The sequence below is a fragment of the Lontra canadensis genome, unplaced genomic scaffold (genome assembly GCF_010015895.1).
Source record: "Lontra canadensis isolate GAN:19392208 unplaced genomic scaffold, GSC_riverotter_1.0 scaffold40, whole genome shotgun sequence".
NCBI classification, from domain to species: Eukaryota; Metazoa; Chordata; class Mammalia; order Carnivora; family Mustelidae; genus Lontra; species Lontra canadensis.
Window position 1 is genome coordinate 16,477,210 of NW_022631034.1, and position 25,341 is coordinate 16,502,550.

Below are 25,341 nucleotides of genomic sequence, written 5' to 3' on the forward strand. Positions count from 1 at the left end.
TGTATTGAAGATGGGATGTCTTACTACTTTTTACAAGGACAGAAGATAAATAGTACTTTTGTTTTATGCTGAAAGTACCAACAAAAGGGCTCAAAGAAAAGTAACTAGGTATATAAGTTGTACTAAACACCATGGCCCCCACACTGATGCTTTCTCCTCTTCTGTAACAGAACAGTTTGGATAAACACAGAGATGGTGCCGAGGAAAGGATTACACAAACATAACTCCTTCCAAATATTCATAGAGTAAATCAAGCAGATACTGGCAAAAGTACTTGCAAGTAAATTTATAAGCAACTGTTTAATTTCACTCAAAATTTATAAACCAAATTGAGCATAACAATCCTAAAACATGAAACAGTTTCACAATTCCAATTCACAAATATTACTATGCACACACATCGTCTGATCATCCCATACCATGTTTATCAGACCTTCTCAAACCACATTTAAGGATTTTCTTTTTAAGATTTTATTTATTTATCAGAGAGAGAGAGGGAGACAGAGCGAGCACAGGCAGACAGAATGGCAGGCAGAAGCAGAGGGAGAAGCAGGCTCCTTGCCGAGCAAGGAGCCCGATGTGGGACTCGATCCCAAGACGCTGGGATCATGACCTGAGCCGAAGGCAGCTGCTTAACCAACTGAGCCACCCAGGCATCCCTCAAACCACATTTAAAAAGCAGAATGACAGTGTCTTAGTTTGCTGATGCTGTTCAAATAAACACACATCACTAGTGAAGAAAAACGGAAGCAGAAAGAAGCTAGCTGCCATTGACAGAGTTCCTAAGAGTCTAGAACTGAATCAACTTAATAAGTGTTTATAGAAATCCTCCGACAGGTGACTACAAAGTAAGACAAGCCCCTGGCTTTTAGAGAAGTGGAAAAAAATTAGTACAAAAACCTCTCAAGGCAGATCGTGTAAGTACAAATGAGTAAAAGTGCCATAAGGACTTAGAATAAAGAAAGTTAATATCTGATTGCGGGGGGCAGGATGCAGGGGGGTAGTCCAGACAGCCTTCAGAGGAATGCCTGTGTCTCCCTGTTATTCTGTCATTTTTAAAAAGATTATTTTAACTTGAAAAAAATATGGAGAAATACACAAAAACAATAATGACACCAAATGTCACCGCTTTCGTTCCCCTGGCTCAGTACATCTACCTACCCTTGAGAAAAACACCATCTTAACAACTTGGTACCTGGTTTGTAAAAATTTTAAAGAAAAAAACTTTTTAGTACATACACATAAGTCATTTTAAATTTTTTAATAAAATAATTTATTTTATATATAAAATAATAGTTTATCTGTAAATATGTATAAAATAAATTATATATGTAAAATATAAATATATATAAAATAAAATACTTATTTTAATAAGTAGTATTTAATAAAATAGTATTTTAATAAAATAGTTTAAAATAGTACATGCACGTAAGTCATTTAAAATGGGACAATATATATTATTGTACAACATGATGTGTTCATTTAATTTGCTAACTTGATATCCTTTTTGGCTGGTATATAGAAGGGAAAAAGTTGACAGAGGCATCACTTCTTCGAGATGCCCATGACAATGATGACCTTATGGGATATTCTTGCAAACCCTCTAATAAAATTTTCTAGCAAAGAGATAAATGAGAAAGTTCTATCAACTACAGTAGCCACTAGACACATTTGGCTATTTAAATTTAAATTAATTAATATTAAAAGTTTAATTCCTCAATCACAATAGCCACTTTTCAAATGCTCAATCAATGGCCACATGTATCTAGTGACCACTGTACTGGACATCACGAATAAAGAACATTGCCATCTTTGCAGAGAGTTCTATCAGACAACATAGTCAATCAACCTTTTCATTTCAGCTGGCTAGAGAATGGAAATTAGTCACAAAGACTACATGGGTGACTAATGGAGAAGGAAAATGAAGGCCACACAAATTTGGAAGTCTCCCTCTGTACTAAGGTGATCCATACATAGTTGGCACTTATCACCCTGAACCCAGAATGCCTCTGGGCATTTGAAAAGGGACACCTGAGAGCTGATGGGCTCATGGCTTCCTGGGCTTACTGACTGTATCCTTCAGTCATAATTAGTAAAGTTTGGCTAATTGTACTAATGTATGTATGTTTCATATGTTGTAAGTCATAATCCTGTTCTAACTCTCAGGTTAAGATCTATGATTTCAGCAGAGTATTCAATGTAATGCAATTAAATAGTGTAAATGCACTATAATTTATTTAAACATAAATCTCCTGATAAGACATTTAGGCTGCTTCAAATGTTTTACCTTCACAAATACCATGGCAACGAATGCTCATGTATGTCAATCTTTCCTATACTCACACAATTATTCTGTAGGATAGAACGTTGAAAGTAGTTTTGCTGAGTCATAAGGTTATGAACATTTGTAATTTTAATAGATACTGCATATCACTGTTCCAGTTGTACCAATGTATTATTCTCCCTCTAATAGTATAGCAAGGGCTCTTTTATGCATACTATTTCTATCACTGATATTATCTGTCTTATTAATTTTTGCCAATATGATGGTTTTTACTTGCTTTTCCTTCATCATTAGTGAGGCCAAGTATCTATTTATATGTTAATTGGCTATTTGAAGATCCATAAATTGTCTTTTCATGGCCTTTTTATGTACTTTGCCATTTTATTTATTAATATTTATAGGGTAGTTTGTCTTTTGCTGGTTGATTTGTAGGAGGTTTTGTTTTATTGGTGTTACTCTGGGTTTTATGTGCTGCAAGTATCTATCTTCCTCAATACCCCTCACCCCATTCTCCTCACAGCTTCTGCTTTTTAATTTGTTTCAAAGCTTTCATGTAATCAAAGCTGTCAATATTTTCTTTAAGTTTTCTGGGTTTGAGGTCTTTCTTAAGAAGTGGTTCCCCCATTGTAAGGTTACAAACATATCCTTTTCTTTTAAGCTTTTAATAGTTTCTCTTTTTACAAATAAAGCTATAATCTATCTAGAATGTATTTTTGCATATGGTGAGAGATAAGGCTACAACCTAATTTTCTTACAAATAGGTAGCCAATTGCTTTAGTATCATTTGGGGGGGTAATTATCTTTTCTCTACTGCGTTTAAATAATAAATTCTTTAATCTGCTTCTGGACTTTTTCATTTTAATTAGCAACTTAACCTACAGTCTTCCATCTTCTAGATTACAAAAGGTATATGGACTTGAGGAAATTTAGGGTTCCAATTCTAGTAAGAAGTCCTTATTTTAATCAGTCAAGGCCACAGTCAGTGACTTGGCAAACATGTATTCAGGGCTTATAATGTGTTTTCAGTCTACCTCTGTACCAGCTTTGCTATAGCTTCCTCAACAGCAGCCCAGCATTTGGCACGTGTCAGAACACCAAGTAATTATTTGTTCAATGTGTTAATGCTAAATTGTGAATCCAGTTCACTCAAATGAAAGTATATAATTTAAAAATCATCACTTGATCAGTGTCAACTTTCAGCTTATTAGCAATAAATCTTGGAAGAGGAAATGATAGCTTGCATTCCCAAAGGAATACAACTTCATTAAAGCTACTAATATAATATACCTTCCCCCAAATAATATTGCAGTGCACTTGATGGGCTAGGCAGGCTTGCTGGCCACTCCCCTCTCCTACTGTCCAAGATAACTATCACATACATTTTACCATCTCCTTCAATCTCTAAAACCCCTCCCCAGCAGAAGAAAACCTTTACATCTTCCCTCCGTGATGCCAGACTCTGCCTTCTCCTACTAGAACAAATGCTCCTGGTTAGGACAAACCATCCCAGCTTACTTACACAAGGATTTTCTATCACCTCTATTTTTCTGTGCCATTCCTGTCTTCTACATCATTTTCATCAGCACACAAACAACTGCAAATATCTTCATCTTTAAAAACAAAACAAAACAAAACAAAACCTTGTCATTAACCCACATCGCTCTCCAGCTACCATATTTTCCCTTTCCTCTCTACAGCAAAACTCCTTGAAAAAGGGCCTGTGCTGTGTTTTTTTCCTCTGTGCCTTTCATCCCTTGAAACTAACTCCACTCAAGTGTACTCCCTACCATTCCCCTAATTGTTATGATGAGGTAACTGCTAACTTCCTATTGCCAAAAACAGCAGTCAGGTCTTCCTGCTCACCATACAGCCCTGATCAGCCACATCCGACTCAGCTGATCACTCTGTCCTTAAAATGGTTCCCTAGCTTGGCTTCAGGGACACCCAGTTCTCATGGGTTCTCAAGAAGGCTGCTCCTTCTTGGTCCCCTTAAGTTAACTCCATTCCCCCAACACACACACACACACACACACACACACACACACACACACACACCCCTGTCTCTGATTTCTACAGGTAGATGTGGTAAAGGGCTCAGCTCCTAAAACTCTTCTCTTTCCTGACCACACTCACTCTGGAGGTAATCTCATCTAGTCCTACCAGTTTAAATATCCTGGTTGACCCCTAAATTTTGTATCTCCATACACAGCCTTAGCTCTGAACTCAAAAACTCATATATACACTACACAGTCAATACCTTCAACTGGATGCCTAATCAATATATCAGCCTTAGTACATCCAAAACCAAAATCAAAGTGAAATGAAACAACAGTAATAATAGCAGGAAACCCCTGCTCTTCACCAGATCCGCCCATTCAGTAACTCCCCCCAGCTAATCAACCATTAGCTCTTGCCTCCATCACTCTAAAAACCTTCTAGTTGGTCTCTGCTTCTATGCTGCCACATTCCCTCTCCCCCACTTCTATTCTTTAAGCTCTCACAATTCTTATAAACTATAAACCAGACTATGTAACTCTTCTGCTCAAAATTTTCCAGTGACCTCCCATCACTTGGAATAAAAGCCACGGTGCTCATATAGCCTCTGAAGCTGTGATCTGACCCTGGCCCACGCATCCCACTTCAGTGTTCACTACCACTTCACTCTTCACCGCCACAGGCCAACTATCCTATCAAAAGGGAATGAAATGATGCCTTCTGTGCCTCGTGCACACATCAAGCTGACTTGTGACTCAGGGCCTTGGTAACTGCTCTTCTCTCCTCCTGATACCTCGTACTTGCAGGTATCTGCACAGCACTAGTCCATTTAGGTCTCTGCTCTAAGGTTACCTTCTCGCTGTTTTTCACCGTCACTTATTTTTCTTCGTGGAACTTAAAACTACCCTACATTCTATTACACATTGTTTATTATCAAACACCTTAACTAAAATATAAGATCTATGAGATGATGGGGCTTTTCTTAAATTCATTTGTTTTAATCCTTAGAACCTAGAACAGTACCTGAAACACAGTAGTTGTGTAATAAATATTTGGTGAAGAAATGAGTAAATAAATGAACATGAACATAGTTTGGTTATGAATATGATTTAATGATCTTAATACATAACCCCAAAGGGCAAATCTATTTTTTTGGCATTACTCACTTTCCGTTGTTTTACAGAGTCCAATTTTATAAGCCAATATGAAGCCACTTTTGTTTTATGATATTTCCAGTTATCAATGATCTGTTTTGGGAGAGAACCATTAAGAAATTTAGTTTAAAAATTTCCTCAAAAGTAACGAAGAGTAAATGAATGAGTTGAAATGAATTTTACTAATTAATTTGTGAAATGGAAGCACCGTAATATTACTTGCAATAAAGAATGTCTACTTTCATAAAGACATGTGCAAAGATTTCTAAGTTAAAGAAACCATCAGAATCCAAAGTTTCCTCTTCTTGCTACAAAAAGGACACAGTCTCTAATAAATGGAAGTCAAATGTCTTCAGGTACATAGGACTGGGAAGAAGCCCAAAACACAGATATTCCATTTTAATTCCAAGAGCTATATTTACCACATCACCCTATATAATAACAGAATATTGAACAATACATTAGAAGGTAGCTTGTATATAATTAAGGTTCTATTATTCATTTGTTTCGTTTTTATTGGGTTTTTACTGGTAAAAATCTGCAAAAATTCCGAATATATACTCCAGCAATACATATTCAGTAGCAAACAAATTAAAATATTTTCTGCATATAGTAAATATATAGTAAACAATCTAATATCTTATATAATTATCCACTATGTTTTATTAATTATGTAAGCCGATATTCTTATAAAACAATCACATCAGCCACAAATATTAGTTCTACTCTCTGATTATCTAATTTTTCTTCTACCTGATTTAAAAGGTTGCTGTATAACTAATATCTCTAAGAAATATGAGTAAAATGGTACAAAATTGTTGTCTTTACCTAGAAGAGAACTTGAGTAAGGTAATATGCAAGTAAAAACACACCTACAGAATGTTTTAGAACTAGTGTTTGTTTTTCCTCCTTTTTCCTTGATGTAACAAATATCAGCTTGTTTGTAAGTAAGATACCATTTTCAGTTTTTTAAATATTCATATAACAAAATAATGTATAATATTTGGGGATTTTGCTTATAATTATGTCATGATTACAAAATAGAAATTGCCACTATTAATTTTTTAAATTAAGAAAGTTAAATTTTTATTATTATTTGTTGGGGAGGGGTTGTTTGTTTTGTTTCAGAAAGACAGTTGCTTCAGATAGGTCTAAAGTAATGATAAAATGTGAAGTGCATCATTCTGGGTCTTATCTTCCAACTGGCCACTAGATGGTGCCTTCTCCTCTGGAACAAAAACAGCAACAACAAAAACAAACCAAAAAAAACCTCCCAAAAAAACAAAAACAAAAACACCCCAAAAACTACAAACCAAAAACCAAAATCCCAACCAAAACTAAACAAAACAGGGAAACCAGAAAACAAGCTTCTGTTACTGAGGGATTACCTAGGAATGTCAATTTGAGACAGACGTTTCTAAAGGAAACCAATCTTTGAAGGAATGCTCTTTCACCTGAAATATCTGAATAACTTGACCTTCTTTCTAAAATAGGAATAAGTCATTGACTTTAATGTGAATTTTTAGGACTATGTCATTTTAGAATGTTCCACTGGGTGGTGCAAATGTGTTTATAACAAGAAAAACACACCCAATATAAGCCATTTCACAATTTTACAAAAACCATTCACGGTGTCACATTCAAATATTCTTGACATTTTATACCCAGGGCTCTATTTTTTTCATTACAACTCATTCCATGTTAGATCCTTCTAAATCTTTACAGAAGGAGGCTTAACTTTGATATTTCTTTCATCATTAAGAGCAGTAATTATTTAACAGTAATTATTCTTGCTTGATGAAGCAATTGCATCATTAAAATAGGACTAGACACTAAAAGATATTTTGCATTACTGATTACGTGATCTCACTGCTCATGGATCATAATAATTAAAATAACCCCTGTATTTTCTAAAGCTTGTTGAGGTTGAAAAGAACATCAATTAAGCTTACCATGTCATTGAGAATAACACCATCAGGAAATAAATTTTAATATTTTAAGAATAACAAAAAAAGTGAGCTCCTTGAAATTTTGTATATGTCAGATACTCACATCTTCTATCAGAAGTAATGATTCTGCATCTGATTTTCCTGGAAACCGGATCTTCATGTCCTTGAGGACAAATAAGGTCTGACTTGTTAGATCGTCTTCTTGTTCCTTTGTTCTCAGTTGCTGCAAAGACTCACTCTTAAATTTGAAAGAATACAGATATTTGGAGGGGGTCTTATTTCATTGTGCCACTATAATCTGAAAGATATTTCTAGGTAAAAATGATGTACTTTTAATTAAAAAAAAAAAACAGTGAAAAAGAAAATAATTTCTTTTACATTTATTCTTAGGATTAAATGGATATGATTTCCCAAGAGTGTCTTTGGCACTTCCACACAGTTATAGTTTATGTAGCTCAAAATAAAATAAAAATAGAAGTGTTTTAAAAAGATTTCCTGGTCAGTTCCCTTGTTACATACACCGTAGGCAATTCTTGATTAGAGAAAATAATTATTGATTACTACCAAGTGAAATTCATTCATTTACATTTTCTAAACTCTTCTCTTTGGGAACACGATCCACATTAAATAAACAAATTAAATAAGTTCCTGGCCTATGTGTAGGTACAAGGAGACATCTATTTGAGCATCCACAAGTAAGCCTGGTTGCAAAATAAATTCACTGACTTCTTCAACACGAATCTCTGGTATTCATGCTAAGGAGAGAATGCTATATGTTACTTTAAATATCAAGAAAATATTATCAACGATGTTAATATTTCAGTGCTCTAAGGATAATTTATCAATGGTTTGGTTTTTAACCTATTAATCAGAAGTCCATTAAGGTTAATTTACCACCCAATAAATTCCCCCAAATTTACAGCTGTACTGCACAGTACCACTGCAAAATGATACACTTGCACAGGTGAAATTCAACAAAATTATCCGACACGATTAGCAAATAGAAAATAAAATAACATTCTCAGTGTCCATCCCCGATTCTATGAAATAGGAGAGTCTGCTTTTTAAGTTTTAGGTTAAGAAGGATGAACAACCCAAATTCCACTAGACCATGAGCTGAATTATAGCAAGGATCTGGAGTTCAATCTGTCTTCCTCCCAGCCGGTCCCTTTGCCACCCAAATCCTGAGTGTAGTGCTTCCTGTGATCTCAGAGGACCGAATGGATGACTTACCATCTGAGAGTTAGGAAAGTTGGCATCATTAGTGTGAGGCACGTGCCTCATGTAGGAGGAGGCACGGTTTAAAGAATGTGACCGAGACCCTGAAGTTGGCCGGGACGCTGGTGTCATTTGTTGAGCAGAAAAGGGGCGGCTGTCTGCGCTGGAAGGTGATTGAGAAGAGATGGACCGAGGGCAACTGACTGAACGCCTAATGGAGCCTAGGATAATGGAGCAGAGGGGTAGTACAGCAGCAGTTAGTGAAGTTTCCCACTGTATTGGAGTTAAACTAACAATTAGACCACATGGTGGCAAAACAGCAATAAATTTAAAAGCATAGTCATCATCATGAGAATATAAGCTTGAGTTAATGGACATACACCTTATATTTAGGGATGTATTACAATTTAAACAGTAAACTTGGTGCAGAACCCCTATGACGTATTAAGAATGGCTACGATAAGAATGATTTTTTAACCAGTTCTGTTCTTGAAACATGACTTAGAAGAACCAGAAGAAAGGAAACCTAACATTCATGGAGTACTTTCTATAAGCCAGACACCTTGCTAGGTGCTATACTTTAATCTTAATCTTCACAGAAACCCTCTGAAGTAGGAATCTGCATCACCTGAAGACTCAGAACTTTCTCAAGTCACATGACAAGAAAGTGGCCAGACTCAGGTTTAAGTCCTGACCTATATAACGTCAGCGTCCTTCCTCTTTCTAAAGCATGATGCCACCTACTATCTTTGCATTAGACAGGTCATTTATTAGAATTTGTGTACAGATTCTATAAAATAAAATACTTTATGGCAAGACTCATAGAGGGGGATGGAAAGGAGTCTAGAGAGTGGCCAGAATAAATGGATGTTACAGAATTTAGGGCACAAAAGAAAAAAAATAACCATAAAACAGAAGAAAAACATAAAGATCATCCTAATGGAGTTTAAATATATAATTGGTTATTATAAGAGTAGTAGTAGACAAGTAGTCTTATTATTCACAGGAGAGAAGAATGAAAAAAAAAAAACTAGATTTAAATTCCCAAAGTAGAAGATTTAAGTCAAGGAAAAAAATGTCTGGATCTAGAGGGTTGTTATCAGAACAAACTAGGGAAAACCAAAGACTATCTTTCCAATGAATACCATTTAAAAAAGAGAACCAAGTGTTCCAGGTAAATTTTGATTCCTGACACAGGGAAATAGAATATCCCTCAATATCATCAAAAGTTATATATTTTTAAGTTCATATTTTATAAATTTCTTCTGTTCTATATTCTCTCTCTGCTCAGGGAATACATCAATCTTCAGTAATTAAATAATTTAATAAAACTCACATGAGGCAAGTTGAATACCCAAACATTTCTCTTCATTAGCTGTTGAAAAAAAATTAAACCTTTATAAAGGCAATGGACATACACCTTATATTTAGGGATGTATTTCTATAGGATATTTTGAATCAATGATAATCCTAAAACCGTTTGGGTTCTGGTGAATATAAAAAATACACTCATTAAAGCTATAGAAGAAAAAAAAAAAAAGCTATAGAAGATGTTTAAAAAAAAAAAAACTTCCATTTGTTCCAATTATTAACTTTCTTCTGCACCTAAAAGTCACATCCAATTTTTTTAAAAGGACCATGCTTCTAGAAAAGGATTGTGTGAGGAACATATCACTGGTCAGACTTCTAATACGAAAATACACAAAAGCATGTACTATTACCTACACCTTGGTTCTGCTCTCTTTGAGGGCTTAAAGTGGTAGTTAGGAATGTACAATCTGATCACAGGTGCAGAAGGAAAATATCCTTTCTCTTGAATCACCACAGATTCCCATTTTTTTCCCTGCATATACTGGAAATTCAGACAGAATAATTAAATCACTAGATATGGCAATAATATTTCGGTAGATTAGCAAAAAATGGTTGTAACTTGCATATACAAGTTACATGAGAAAACTATTTCATATAGTTTTATGTATGAATACCTTATATCAATCCAAAATATATCTTTGAAATTACAGCAAGGGTAAATTTCCTAAGTTATCTCTACATCAGAATATGTTACACATAATCTGGATTCTGCCCTCCATCATTAGCATCATTTTGGAAAGAAAACTCAAGGAGGGTTTGTGGCTATGGTATTCTTTAGTGTAATACTAAAGAGAGAATATAAAACAAATTGAAACCTTCATGGTAATTCCTAACAACTATAAAAATAATATATAACTAAAAAGGAAAAATACATATAACTGAATTAAACTAGCTTTAAAATGTGAATTCACACTCAAAAACACTTTTAGTACACTATTTTTCTGATCTCAATTTATTTTTAGCCTGAGAAAAAAGAACAATCTCAGAGCTTTAGGAATCTTGGCCACATTTCCACAACCCCACCCTCATCCGTGATTGGCTCACAGTCGTAGGGATGCCCACCTTAAACGAGGGATTAAACAACTGGTAAGATCTGGACAGGACAATGTCCTCTTCCAAAAGAGAAAGAGAGCCTTACTTTCAGACATACACTGAAAGCACATAAGGCATCTTTAAGAAAAAAAGGAAGTAATTGATAAAATAGCTTGCAACTCTAGAACAGGTGCTCAATAGACATCTTAAATGAGTAAATAAATGAAATGGAACATAATACATTATTTCTCCTCCAAACACATGAACTCTCAAAGACAGGAACACTAGCATGTATCTTTATAAAATAATTCAGTAAAAGAAAGTAAAGGAAAAGGAAAAGACCATTAAAAATCTTCATGATATTTGGTAAGAGATAATTAAAAATCTTCGTCTGTTTGTACTGTATTCCTCCTGGCATTTTGCCATAAGTATGGAAGGCCAGGTTTAAAACACACTCATTTCCAGAGAACTGACACATTAAATAAGCCACTGCTGGAGATCAAAGAAGGCTCACAGTTGTGTTTACTGCCTGACTGAACTGGTCCCTTTCCTGGAACCCTGGGACAATGGAGGACGAGCAGAGACAGGAGAGATGGGAGTTAAGAAAACCCCTGCCTTGGAGGCAGAATGGGGAAGGGGGATCCAAGTGAGCCTGAGAAAACAGCAATACCACACTGGACATTTGTGGATGAAAGAATTGTGAACTCATCTGAAATCAAAGAAGGAATGAATGACCAAATGGAAGAGAGAAAGGATGTGAAAAGAAAGGAAGAAAGAGAAAAGAGGAAGGTGGAAAGGAAGCCAACAGAGCAGCTGGTTGGTTACTGTCCAGAATACTTGCTGTAGGTATCCCAAAGCCCTGACTCAAGTGCTCAGCCCTGATGAAAATGGGAGGGAACAAAACTTCAACTATTTCACCATTGCGTGGCTCACAGAGATGTTCAAGTCAAGTACCTAGAGAGATACACACATTTTTAAAAAGAGGTGAACATATAAAATAAAACTGGTGTCCAAAAGGGAGGGAAAGCACAGGGGTGGGGGTGGAGAATGGAGCAAGGGAACATAAAGTCTTAAAAGAGAATGCAGCCCACAGATCAGCTGCCATGAGGTCCATTTCACAAAATCCATGCAACAATCCAGGACACAACAAAAACTATGAAACAGAGAAGAAAGGGCTCTCAGAGATCCTTCATTCAACCTGTTTGTTCTCCCTCTGCAGCCCCTGGAAGGGACTGTGCGGTGTGCCCAGGTCAGGGTTAGGGAATGAAGTGAAGTGGAGTCCAGGTCCCCTCATACAGGACAAGCTTTTATTGAGTTCAGTAACTGCCGTTCCATAATTTCTCACATAACAACAAAACTAGGAGAAATGAACTTACTGGACTGTTGAATTAATTTGTAGTTGTTGGACTGTTTAAAGTTATACGTGACTTGCTTTTCTCTGTTCTTATTTTGGTACTCTTCTTTCTCATTGTCCTCAGATTCCGAAGCGCTGCTGCTACTGTCGTAACTGCTGTCACTGCTGTAGTATTTCTGTCTTTTCATTACCTCAGAGCTCTCAGGCATGGAGGACAGAGGCTGAACCAGAGGGAAATGTGTCCTGTTAGAATTCAGAGCACTGCTAATGAACTATGAGCATGATCAGTTACTATTTTTAATTTCCTGCTTACGCTGGCTGCTTTTCACCAAAGCCTGAAACCCACCCAAAGCATGATGGCAACCGCATGCCGTTAGCCTACTGCGCTCTTCACTGAGGCTTCTGTTTCTGCAAAATGTTCCCTCTTAAATGGTACAGAGCTCAGTCGTGATGAGGAAAATGCTGTGTGATGTGAAGAGATGACCAGAGTACTCACAAAGAATAGCAAAATAAAATATTTGAGATGAAAATGAAAATATGAAAATCAGAAACATAATCAGCTTTTCTTCATTCCATACAGAGAGATTACTCACTACTCATCAAAACTCAGAGCTGTACTTTTGTTGTATCATTGATGTTCAGAGCCACTCAGTAAATGCGCGTTTGTGTGTTGTGTGTGTGTGTGAGTGTGTGTGCGTATGTGTGTGTGTTGCTTTTGAGAGAGAGAAGAAAGTGCCGGGGGAAGAAAGGCAGAAAGAGTAACAAAAGCCAGTTAAACCACTGCAAGTAAAGGGGCACCTGGATGGCTCAGTCGGTTAAGTATCTGCCATCCGCTCAGGTCATGATCCTAGGGTCCTGGGATCGAGCCCTGTAGGGCTCCCTGCACAGCAGGGAGTCTGCTTCTCCCTCCTCTCCTCCCCCTGCTTGTTCTCCCCCCCCCCCTCTCTCTCATAAATAAATAAAATCTAAATAAAATCTTTTTAAAAAATCACCGTAAATAAAATAAGATAAATTACTGTAAGTATAGTAAGGCCACATCATAAAACAGAGCCTATGAGCCTATCCACTCACATAATGTATAACACAAAGCAAGATATTCCTTACATGTCTAATTAGCTCTGGATATTTTTACAAATCAAAATTTTTAGTTAATTGTCTACTTTCCAAATGGGTTCTGAACAGCTTGTGCCTCTTCTCACAGGATTTCTGAATCTGACATAAAGGTTAGGCCATAATGGGGCAACACTGCTTTTCATTGTCCATGCTACCCAAAAAAGTGGTATCATGTAAAAATCAGTACGGCAAGAATTTTTGGAGGATAGATACCATGTAGAAGGGTAAAACTGTAATGCTTCAAAATTCCCTGCTATTATGTTCCAGTATTTCCATTAGAATTACTTGTCTCTAAACCTCCCAAACACTGTGTTTCCAAGGATGCCAGGCGAGGGAATAAAAAAGATAAGGGAAGTAGGACAGCTTCACTTCAGAAAGAATGTACACAACCAAGAACAAGGCATTTTTATGACTTAGTCATTTTAAGAGACTATTTATTATACAAACCATATGCCTCTTGCTCCTGCTGGGAAAGGTTCCTGTAGCTATACACTAGATTCTTGTTCTCTGTTTAACAAAAATGCTTTGATGCTAGCATACACAATAAGGAAAGCCTTGGTTACCATGGGACTTCACTGAAATAAGGTATATCTTCTCATGTGTCAGTGTAGAATGAAAGATAAAGAGAGAAATAGCATGTCATGAAGTGCCTGGAAGACACAGTAAGCCAAAGCATGATCCTCTTAAAGTTACCGCCTTAGCAAACGGTGGAAAAATAACCAAAGTAGGGAAAGTAATTTAATACACTATGGTACCAACTTGTATTTGAAAGTGTTTTTCTCTTGATAGTCCAATATTTTCCTGAGCACTAACAATATTCAAAGAGATATGCATAAAAACACTGACTAGTACACAATCATGGAACATTTCGATAGTCTTGGGGAATATGAATTCTAGAGGAAGCTTGTTTCTTCAGAAGTCTCACAGGCCCCCAAAGAGACAATGGCACAACCAGCCTTGCTAGTAGTGTCCTCCTTCATGTAGGCAAATAGCTTTCAGGTTTCTCAAAGAGCTTGACTACATAATGAGTTATTTGATCCTCTAATGAATCACTAGGGGAAATGGATAGCTGAAACTTTGTGTCATATATGCATTTGGGACTTTTTGACCAACACACTGTTCAAGCAATAATTAATAAGAAGTGATAGTAGTCTGAAGTTCGAACAGTACCTTAACTGAAAAATGGAATTTGTAAATTGGCATTGAGTTAGGATACACATCATACTACTTATTTTTATGTCCTATTGTATTATGAACTGGGCCACACATAAAAATATATAAATAGCATAAAGATTAGTAATCACTCAGCTGAAAAAAAAAGAACAATGCTCACAGCTAATACTTTATGTGATATTTATTATTTATAGAGCTAATAAATATTTCTTAGTTTCTCAAATAAGTGAAAAATTATTTCTCCTAGTACAAGTTTCATTTAACCTTCACTATATCTTCATTTATTCTTCTACCATAAACATACTGAAAATTAATGTTTACCATGTGATAGAATCCTTCTAAAATGAAAGGCTGCTTTGAAGTTTAGCTCACCCCAGACCCTGACCGTACATAAAGTTAAAAGTTATAACATGTTTTTACTTCAGACTGATTATGCACCTTTCAACCATTTTGAAATATTACTGGCATTAAAACCTACAGAAACTAGCCAATTCATTTCATTTCAACAAATAGTTATCTTCTACTACTTGCCTAGAATAAGAGGGGCTGAAAAAAATATACAATGTGAATTCTGCCTTCCAGGAGCTTATTTTTTTTAATTTGGATGCTAAGTATTATTTAATGAAGCAAACAAGGGTATGAGAGACGGTCTCAGGGCCTTTGCATTTCTCATTCTGCCTCAATTCTGTGCCCGCAAGTTGTCTCACAACTGGTTTGCGGAGTTGCAATGATTAATACACAAAGCTTAGAACCTATTCACTTTTAAAGATACTCTAAAATATATTAGAAGCATTATCAACAGCATCAGTCACAATTCTTCAGTATAAAGCACATATTTCAGAAGAAGGGTGCCTGATATCCAAGGTCTCTGATCGCTACCAGAAACATATTTTTCACCAGGTTCATCTTGTACTATTTTACTCCCCAGGAATCTTCCATTTGAGTGATACCAAATACTTTCTTGTTTCTCCAATACTCTATGCAATGTCACACCTCTATGTCTTTGCCTTAAATATTCCCTCTAAACTGAATATCCTTCCCCTCGTCCTTAATGTTTAGAGCACTACTCATTTTTTAAGACCTAATTCCAATGTCACTTCCTTGCAAGGCCATCCAGTCTACCAGTCCTTTGCTTCTCTATGTAATTATAGCACTTTCCACTCCCTTTATTAAAGCACTTGCCACAATACAGCCTGGACTTTGGTTCACCTACCTGTTCTTCCACTAGCCAATGAGGTCATTGTGGATACATTCAACAAATTTAATTAATGGCTTTTGATAACCTTCTAAGTACCAAACACTGTGCTAGGTGCTAGAGATAACAACATACTTCCTACCCTCAAAGTATTTACAAGTTCATTCTAAACCAAACATGCACACAATTTTCACAACTCACTAAAAGTGTTATTTGTAGCACAAGAGAAAAAGCAGAAGGAAGAGCTAAGTCTAACTAGGGGAATGAGGGAAGATTTCACAATGGCAGCAATGGTTCAGCTGGATTAGAAGGGGATTTGTAATCAAGCAATGAATGGATTTTTTTTTTTTTTAATAGGAAGGCATTCCCGAAGCTTGGAAAAAGCATGAAAGCATGACAGAGCATGATGATGTGTATGAGGACATAGTGATAGCTTTGTATTGCTGAAATGTAAACTAAAACAACAGCAACAATAATAATGACAACTGAATAAAAAAGTTTCCAAGATTTTACAAATTCAACACTTTCCAACTCTACTAGCAAGGCCTTTAGCATATAAAAAAGGACCATGTAGATCATCACTACAAAGAGAATGAAGGTAAGGCAAACACATGTCCATTTTTGCTTACATGATAGCTTCCTATTTATTCCTAGAAACCATACCTATTTTAACTAACACAATTTCAATGTTACTGAGTCAACAATAAGTGGGGCTCCCCATGAGGATTTCCAGAGTGATAATTTGCCTTACCTATAATGCTACACATCTCTGAAAATTGTTAAGTCTAGAGATAGGAGAAAAATGTAATACTGAGTATAGAATAAGGGTACTAGTTTTAAGTCCCTCTTGGCCCTCAGGGTCTTTACTAGCCTTAGGGAAAGAATTAAAAAATGAAGGAAACTTGGAGTGCCTGGCTGGGCTCAGTCAACTAAGCATCTGCCTTTGGCTCAAGTCATGATCCCAGGGTTCTGGGATTGAGCCCCACATGGGGCTCTCTGCCTCTCTGCTCAGCAGGGAGCCTATTTCTCCCTCTCCCTCTGCCTGCCACTCTGCTTGCTTGTGCTCACCCTCTCTCTCTCTCTCTGTCAAATAAATAAATAAAATTTAAAAAAAAAACCATATAAAAATTGAAGAAAACTAACAATACTTCTCTTGAGTATATCTCCCTAACTCTAACTGCACTGGTCCATACAGTTCCTTGAAAGTGGCATCAGTCATTCTTACAGTAAGAACAATGAAGGTAAAATCAACTGTACTTAGTAGCATCTACTTTGATAGTAAAGAATGTAGAGGTACTGCACCTTTGGCCCTCGAGGCTTGGCAGTTTTGCCCATCAATTTTTCATCATCAATTTCACATTGTTCCAGAAGATCTAAAATATCTTCTTCCTTAAAAAATATTAAAATTGTGATCACTAATGGACTCTACAATATTTCCAAGGTCATTAATGTCCATAAAATAGTGTACAACAAGGTGTCCTAGAACTATTTAAGGAAGATTGCTTAGATCAAATGAAAAATAAAGAATCATGGAAAAATCTCTTGAGGAAACCTTCATGGAAATCTGGCAATATAAACAATACATAACTGAAATCTATCATGCATTAATATCATAAACAAATATGTCTTTACATTATAGTACACTATTAAAATCTTAGAGTACAATACTTCAATAAATTAGCCTATTGATCATTCATATTGAGCATATTGAACATTAAAATTTCTAAAAGTTCACTCTAGTTTTCCAGAGCAAAATTTCATCAATCATCTCTATATTAATTAGTGCAAAATAATATTACAACTTCAGAAGAAAATTGATGATTGACCTAATAGTTTCATTTAGAACAATCTAATGTTAGTATTTAGTAAATGGGTACAATTTAAGGTGACTCTTTCAAAATTTTAACTATTGTGCAAGAGTATCTTTAGAACTTTGTGAAGGATTTTCATTCTATGGGTCTAATACTTGCTCTTCCAGAATCATTGCGAAGTCAAGGGGCAAAGTTATAAAAACATATACTGAAATAGATTTTGAGCAAACCAAAGTGATAGGAGTATAACAGCTACACTGAAAGAGGTTCCTTGAGTTATTTATTCAATCTATAAAAATATCACATCTCCATTTGTATATTTATGACATGTTTCAGTGTCTCCTATAAAAAGGTTTTTGAAGAAACTAGAAATCTCACTGTGCAATGGAAATATATAAAAAATAAGTTACTCTTCATGCCAATCCAATAAAGCTTAAGTATTAAAATACCAAAATACCTTTGCTATAATGTTTTGATTAAACAATAATTCTACAATGAATTCCCGTGACAGCAACACAAGATAGTTAAAAAGAAACTCAAAGAGTTCTGCTTCTGCTTAGGAGAAAGAAGATCATAACAGATACTACTTTCATTATAGCAGCTAGAAAAAGACAGATAAACTAAACAATCATAGTTTTTAAGACATCAGAAAGCTGTGGATAAAGCATAGTGTAAAATAAACTAAATACCAGAGCGGGGAAAAGTTCTAGGCAAGCAGAGATGAGTAGCCATTTTCTACTTTGGAATCATTTGTCAAGTCTGCACACAGATGGGCAGAGACCACGTCTATAAAAGGCTGGGATAAAAAGGAGAGTTTTCAATGGTCATGTGAGCTAGTGTAACATCTAGAACCGCCCCACAGAGCTTGTTCTCTTGACCTCCTGGGTCTCTCCGACAGCAATTTTAGTGAGCATGTAGTGGAATAGGAAGATAGAGGCATGTGAAAGCCAGTCTTACAGTTTTTAGATACCAATAGAAAATTAGGTCCATAACAAACACTGAATAAATTTCATCCTTGAAAATGAAATCTTGCCATTTGCGACGACGTGGATGGAACTAAAGGGTATTACGCTTAGCAAAATAAATCAATCGGAGAAAGACAGCTATCATATGATCTCCCTGATATGAGGAACTCAAGAAGCAACATGGGGGGTTTGGTGGATAGGAAAAGAATAAATGAAACAAGATGGGATTGGGAGGGAGACAAACCATAAGAGACTCTTAATCTCACAAAACAAACAGGGTTGCGGGAGGTGGGGTGGTGGGGAGATGTAGGGAGAGGGTGGTTAGGTTATGGACATTGGGGAGGGTATGTGCTATGGTGAGTGCTGTGAAGTGTGTAAACCTAGCTACTCACAGACCTGTACCCTGGGGCTAATAATACATTATATGTTAATAAAAAAGAATTTCATCCTTGAGAACCTTGAAACAAGATGGTAAACTAAAACTACTACAACCCAGCCTGGACCAAGTTTAACTTTTCTTTTTGATAGAAATTAATTTGACATGTAACATTGTGTAAATACACATTTATATATTTCATATGATTGTCATTAGTTAATAGCTTCTCCATCATGTCACATAATTATCATTTCTCTTTTGTGATTGGAATAATAAATATCTGTTCTCTTAGCAAGTTTGATGCTTAGAAGACAATATTGTCTATATTCACTATACTATACATTAGATCTCTAGGACTTATTTACTACTAGTTGCAAGATTGTATCCTTAAACAATCTCTCTCCTATTCCCCCACATCTGAACCCTGGTAAACACCATTTCACGGTTTTTGAGTTTGGCTTTTTTGGATTCCACATGTAAGTGAAACCCTATAGTATTTGGTTTTTTTTTGTCTGACTTAATTAACATAATGTTCTCAAGGTCCATTAATGTTGTCACAATGGCAGGACTTACTTCTTCCTCATGGCTGCAAACATTCCATTGTACATATATACCACATCATCTTTATCCATTCATCCACTGACAGGCACTTGGAAAATTATTTCCAAGTCTTGGCTACTGCGAATAATGTTGCAATAAACATGGGAGTGAATTTATTGCTCTGATATCCTGTTTTCACTTCCTTTGGGTATAACCCAGAGGTGGAATTGCTGGATCATATGTTAAATCTATTTTTAACTTTTTGAGGAACTTCATATTGTTTTCCATAGTGGATGAACCAATTTATAATCCCACCAACAGTATGCAGTATTCCTTTTCCCCACATCCTCACCAACACTTGCTATCTCTTGTTTTCTTGATGATAGCCATTCTAACAGGTGTGAAATGATACTTCATTATGGTTTTGATTTGTATTTCCCTGATGATTAGTGATGCTGAGCATTTTCTCATGTACCTATTGGACATTTAGATGCCTTCTTTGGAAAAAAAAAATGTCCATTTAGCTTCTCTGCCCATTTTTTAGATTCTTTTTTATTGTTGTGGGTATATAGTTCCATGAGTTCTTTAAATGTTTTGGATATTAATTCCTTATCATATATATGATTTACAAAATATTTCTCCTATTCTGCCGGTTGCATTTTCATGTTGTTGATTATTTCTCTTGCTCTGCAGAAGCTTTTAAGTTTGATGTAGTTCCATTCTGTTGATTTTTGCTTTTGTTCAACTTCTCTTTGGCTCAAAATGATTAGCCCCTTACCTTAGCACCCTGAAAGAAGAAGGATATACCTTTTTTTTGAAAAAATAATATCAGTTCAGTTTTTATGATTCTTTTATAGACACTGTCAAACAAATAAAAACTTTAGGATATCCAAAATAACAGGAAAATGTGACCCATGAAATAAAGGAAAAAACATTTTAAAGAGCAGGTCCTTAAGTGATCCAGATGTTAAAATTAACAAATAAGGATTTTAAAATAACTGCTACATACATATTGAAGAAAATTGATGAAAAATGGACAAAATGAATGGAAGATACAGAATTTCAACAGAGAAATGAGATTTTAAAGAAACAAATGAACATTCTTGAGTTGAAAAATATAATCAAAAATTAAGAAGTGACTGGATATGCTTGCAGCAGACTGGACACAGCAAAGATATCTCAGTGTAAATTTTCCAAACTGAAGCACACAGAAAGATAAAAGAAAAACAGAACAGAGTAAACAAGATACATGGGATGCTGTCCAATCACCTAATATATGTGTCATTAGAGTCCCATAAGAGACAAATACAAAAAAACATAGCAACAATATCTGAAGAAGAAACGAAGAAGAACTTTCCAAAACCAATGGAATACATCAACCCAGAGCCTCAAGAAATTGAGAAAACTACAAGCTGGATTAATACAAAGAAAACCACACTTAAGCACATCAAAGTCAAAATGCTAGTGGTGGGGGAGGGTGTGGAATCATCCAGGGGAAAGGACACATTACATTTAGGAGGAAAATAAAAATAAGAATAGAATTATGAATAGAAACAATAGGAACCAGCGGACAAATAAGTGACATCTGTAACAGTGCTGAAACAAACAAACAAAAGAGCCTGTCAAGACAGAATTCTATATCCAATTAAATTTCACTTAATGAGGATAAAATGAAAAACAGTTTCTTACCAAAACACAAGACAGAGAGAAAACTAATCAATACCACACTTCTGCTACAAGGCATATGAAGTACTAAAGAAAGTTTCTGAAACTGAAGAAAGACAACACTTGTAGGAAGCATGAAACTGCATGACAGGATGGAAGAACACGAGAAAGGGTATATATGTGAGTAAACATGAAATGTTAGTTAGAAAACTATTAAAGACCACTGCTTGCTTAGATAATATTAACAATGTATTCTGAGGTTCACAACATAAGTAAAAGTAAAATATATGTTAACAGCACAAAGTCGGAGGTCTGCTACAATATAACTAAAAGCCAAAAGAGAAGATAAAATAGTATAAGAAAAAATAATTGATTTTTCCAAAAGAATACAGGGAGCAATGAAAAAAATAATGAACAAATGGAATAGAGAAGAAAGAGCAAGAGGGAAGACATAAACCCAACTATACTAGTAAATGTGTGAAATGACTAAGAGATAGATAGTGTCAGACTGAATTTTAAAGCAAATATGACCCAACTGCATGGTTTTTACCAGAGATATTTTAAATATAAGAACACAGATGAATTGATAAATAGATAGTATGATATATCAACCAAACAGTAACCATAACAAAGAAACTAGTTATCCACATTAGTCACACAACGTAAGCTTTAAGACACAGGATGTTATCAAAGGGAAAGATAAACATTTCATAATGATAAAATAGAAATGATGAATTCATTAGAAAGACACCTTCATAACTTCAAAGTATATGAAACAAAACAACAGAACTGCATCCACAGTCACAGTTGGTAGTTTTAACAATCTTTTTCAGGAATTGCTAGAACAAGTAGGCGAAAAAAATAATTTTGGAAAGGATTAGGATATTTGAACAACACTAACAGCCAAATTTACTTTTGACATGTATAAAACTCTATAACCAACCTGCAGTAGCCTATTATTTTCACATATACTTAGAACATTCACAAGAATACGTACTCTATTGACTTGAAGCAAGTATCAATTCATTTTACAATATTGAAATCAGAATGTTTTCTAATACCAATGAAATGAACTAGAAATTTTTAACAAAAATAAAGCAAGAAAATTTCAATGTATAGAAATTAAACAAAAAACTTCTAAATAACCAAATAAAAACCAGGATGGCAATTAATATAATATATAATATATAAAAATTGCTAGATACAAGGACAAGATAAAAAAATCAGATGTTACAATGTGAAAAAAATTTAAAAATGAAAAATTTTTAAAAAACAACAGATACTTAAGAATAAATTTAATTAAAGATGTGCAAAAACTAGACACCAAAAGCTATAAACACAGTTGAGTAATGGACTCAAGTACATGGAGAGATATGCCATATTAGTGGATCAGAAGACTCAATACTATTAATTCCTCAGTATGGTTAATATTACTGTTAATATTGATTCCTCACAGTGCCAATTAAAATCCTAGCAGCTACTTTGTATTAAAAAATTAATCAAAATTTAAAATCAAGCCGATTCTTAAATGTAAATGGAAGCCTTAAGGACCTACAAAGTCCAAAAGCAACAGTACTGAAGATAGTGTGATGTTTGTGTGAGAAGAGGCTCACAAACCAATGGGCTTGGGCAAGCAAACTGGTGACATTTAAACTAGATTTCGAAGAAGACAAGGAAGAAGGGAATTCAGATTTGAAGCCTATTATGTGACAAGTATTTTAAACAGACTATTTTAATTAACCTCCATTTTATTTTAGCCACAAGCCTGTTATAGTTTTAATACTACTGTATTAGTGATGAGCAAACTACCGATCAAATAGTTTAGTCTAAGGTTACATAATTTACACATGGGGGAGCTGGAATTTGAATGTATGTCGATCAGCTCCAAAATTCCAAGGTTTTCTAGCAGAAAAGGTGGGGGTAGGGGAGCAGAGTGATGAGAAGATGAACAGACACGGTAATCACGGGAGAGACCAGTACAGAGCAGGTGACAGAAAATGGACAAAGGTCTCCTACTGTCTTAATTAAGAAAAACAAAGGGCCACAGAATATAATTCTACTGGTGGAAATGTGTATGTCAAAAGAAAGACTTCTGGAGGAAAAGAACATTGAGGTCCACATTACTGCTTTAGCTCCTGTCTCAGGTGTAGCCAGCTTGAAAGTGGCTCTGTACCTTGTTGCAGAATTTGAGTGAAAAGACCATAGCAAAATCTATGAATAATAAATTGTATCATTTTTTAATGACTCAATATAACAGGGTATCCAAGAAATGGGAGGTTATCACCATAGTGGAATGTCCAGTAATATAAAGTGCATTTTACTGAGTCCACACAAACTTATTTGTCCAGTGAGATTTTAGCAAGCACAGGCTTAACAAGCACTTGCACACTGGGGATGTCCTCTTGAAATGCTTCCTTTTGAAACGCCAAGCTACCTAGCAAAGAAATCATGTAAAGAGAAAGAAACATCAAGCCAGCATCTCAGACGTTCAGCTATCTTAACTGAGGCACCAGACATGTGAGGCCTTCCTGGATTTCTAATCCCAGTTGAGCTTCCAAATAAATGCAACTATGATTCACTCCAAGCAAGCCAAGCTGAAGAGCTACTCAGCTGAGCTCAGCCAAGATTACAGAATATGAGCAAATACTTGGTTTACTATGCAACAAAAGATAACTGATAGATATTTTGATAAAAAGATTACTGTGTATGTGTGTGTGTGTGTTTTAATTACTTCTCATATACCAGGTCTATGCAGTGTATCAGGGGAAAAAATACTGCACAAAGAAGTTAGTTACAATCCAAATAACGAGAGCATCACAAAACACTAGGTTAATTCAATGGATATTTTTTTTTATTCAGGTACCTATACACACCGCTGTAAGAAGACATGTTTACTATAATAAATTGATATTACAACATAACATCAACATTCTCTACTGCATAATTTGTCCTGTTAGCTTACTTATGAAATCACTTGGTTGGTTATGAAATGCTAGCAACTGCTAAAATAGAAGGAAAGTGCATCTTAAAACAAATGTTTTTACAAATGGCTCTAAGGTGGGTTGCTTTTAAAAACATATTATTTGGCTTCATTCACTTCTGTCTTTATAAGCACTCATTCCTTTACCTTCATCCTTTTCAAAGGATTATTCAGCTCTCGCTGGAATGAAGCTGCTCTCCCTGAAAGGAAGGTCTGAAATGCAACAGCCAACAAATTCTCATACTTTTCAAGCAGAGTTTTATCTTCGGGAGGATAAATTCGTCTACAATAAATCAGACAAACCAATTTATTTAAAAGAAGCTACTGTAGTGCAATAGCTAAGTTCAATTACACAGATAGTCCTTGACCACCTACTCTCTACCAGTTGCTTCACTAAGAGCTAGAAATAAAAATGAATGCAGTTATAAGAAATTCACACAAATTTTCATCAGTTATTTATACAAAGTTTATCCAGAGAATGGTCATTAAACAATGAAGCTCCAGAAAGCACAGTAAAAGGGTTGGTTGTGGAGCAGTGGCTGGAGAAGAATTGCAATTAGGCATATTGAAGAAATACGGATCTTCATGGGAGAGAGCAGGTGATGAGGAATAATCTGGAAATATGCAATTACAGTGTGGTTACTGACATATACAAGAATGTGGGCATTCATCTTGATATTCTCTTTTGGGATGGTGGAATGTGCCTCTCTGAAGAAGAGAAGAAGGTAGAGGTAGAATGAGAAGAATGTGTTCTCAGAGTTGCTGTTGATGGTGTTAAGGCAGAAAAGAATGTTTTACTAAGAGTGTGAGAAGCTCTGTGGCCCCAAGTTCTCCTAATCCTTAATGACATTAAGTTAATGTCAAGCTTGGGAAGAGCGGCACTCTGTCCAAGAACACAAGGAATTCAGAAGGGGTGTCCTCTTTTATCTTGTCAGAGGATACCATGGAGGGGTTCCAGTTCAACACAGTCCACCCCTCTGTATTGTCTCATATCTGCCTCCTTTAAACATTTTCATTATTTGCCTGGTTCCTGATATATGCGAGTTTAAACAAAGTAGAGCAACCACTCTGAACTGACAGAAAGAAAACTATGAGACCTAAAACCTGACTTTCTCAAAATACTATATTATAAGAAAATAAGGTCACAGAATAGTATCAGACTTAAA

General features: G+C 35.5%; 1 protein-coding gene across 3 annotated transcripts in view; it reads right to left on the reverse strand.

Moving 5' to 3' along the window:
- Positions 1-25,341, reverse strand: part of TTLL7 (tubulin tyrosine ligase like 7) — a 93,193-nt gene that overhangs the window by 34,578 nt on the left and 33,274 nt on the right. For all 3 annotated transcript variants that reach the window (XM_032870229.1, XM_032870230.1, XM_032870231.1), the window contains exons 12-17: positions 24,323-24,458; positions 17,141-17,227; positions 12,380-12,578; positions 8,616-8,821; positions 7,486-7,620; positions 5,446-5,526 (exon numbers count right to left, since the gene is read on the reverse strand). In XM_032870229.1, the coding sequence (XP_032726120.1) occupies positions 5,446-5,526; positions 7,486-7,620; positions 8,616-8,821; positions 12,380-12,578; positions 17,141-17,227; positions 24,323-24,458 (844 nt within the window). The remainder of the gene's footprint in view (positions 1-5,445; positions 5,527-7,485; positions 7,621-8,615; positions 8,822-12,379; positions 12,579-17,140; positions 17,228-24,322; positions 24,459-25,341) is intronic.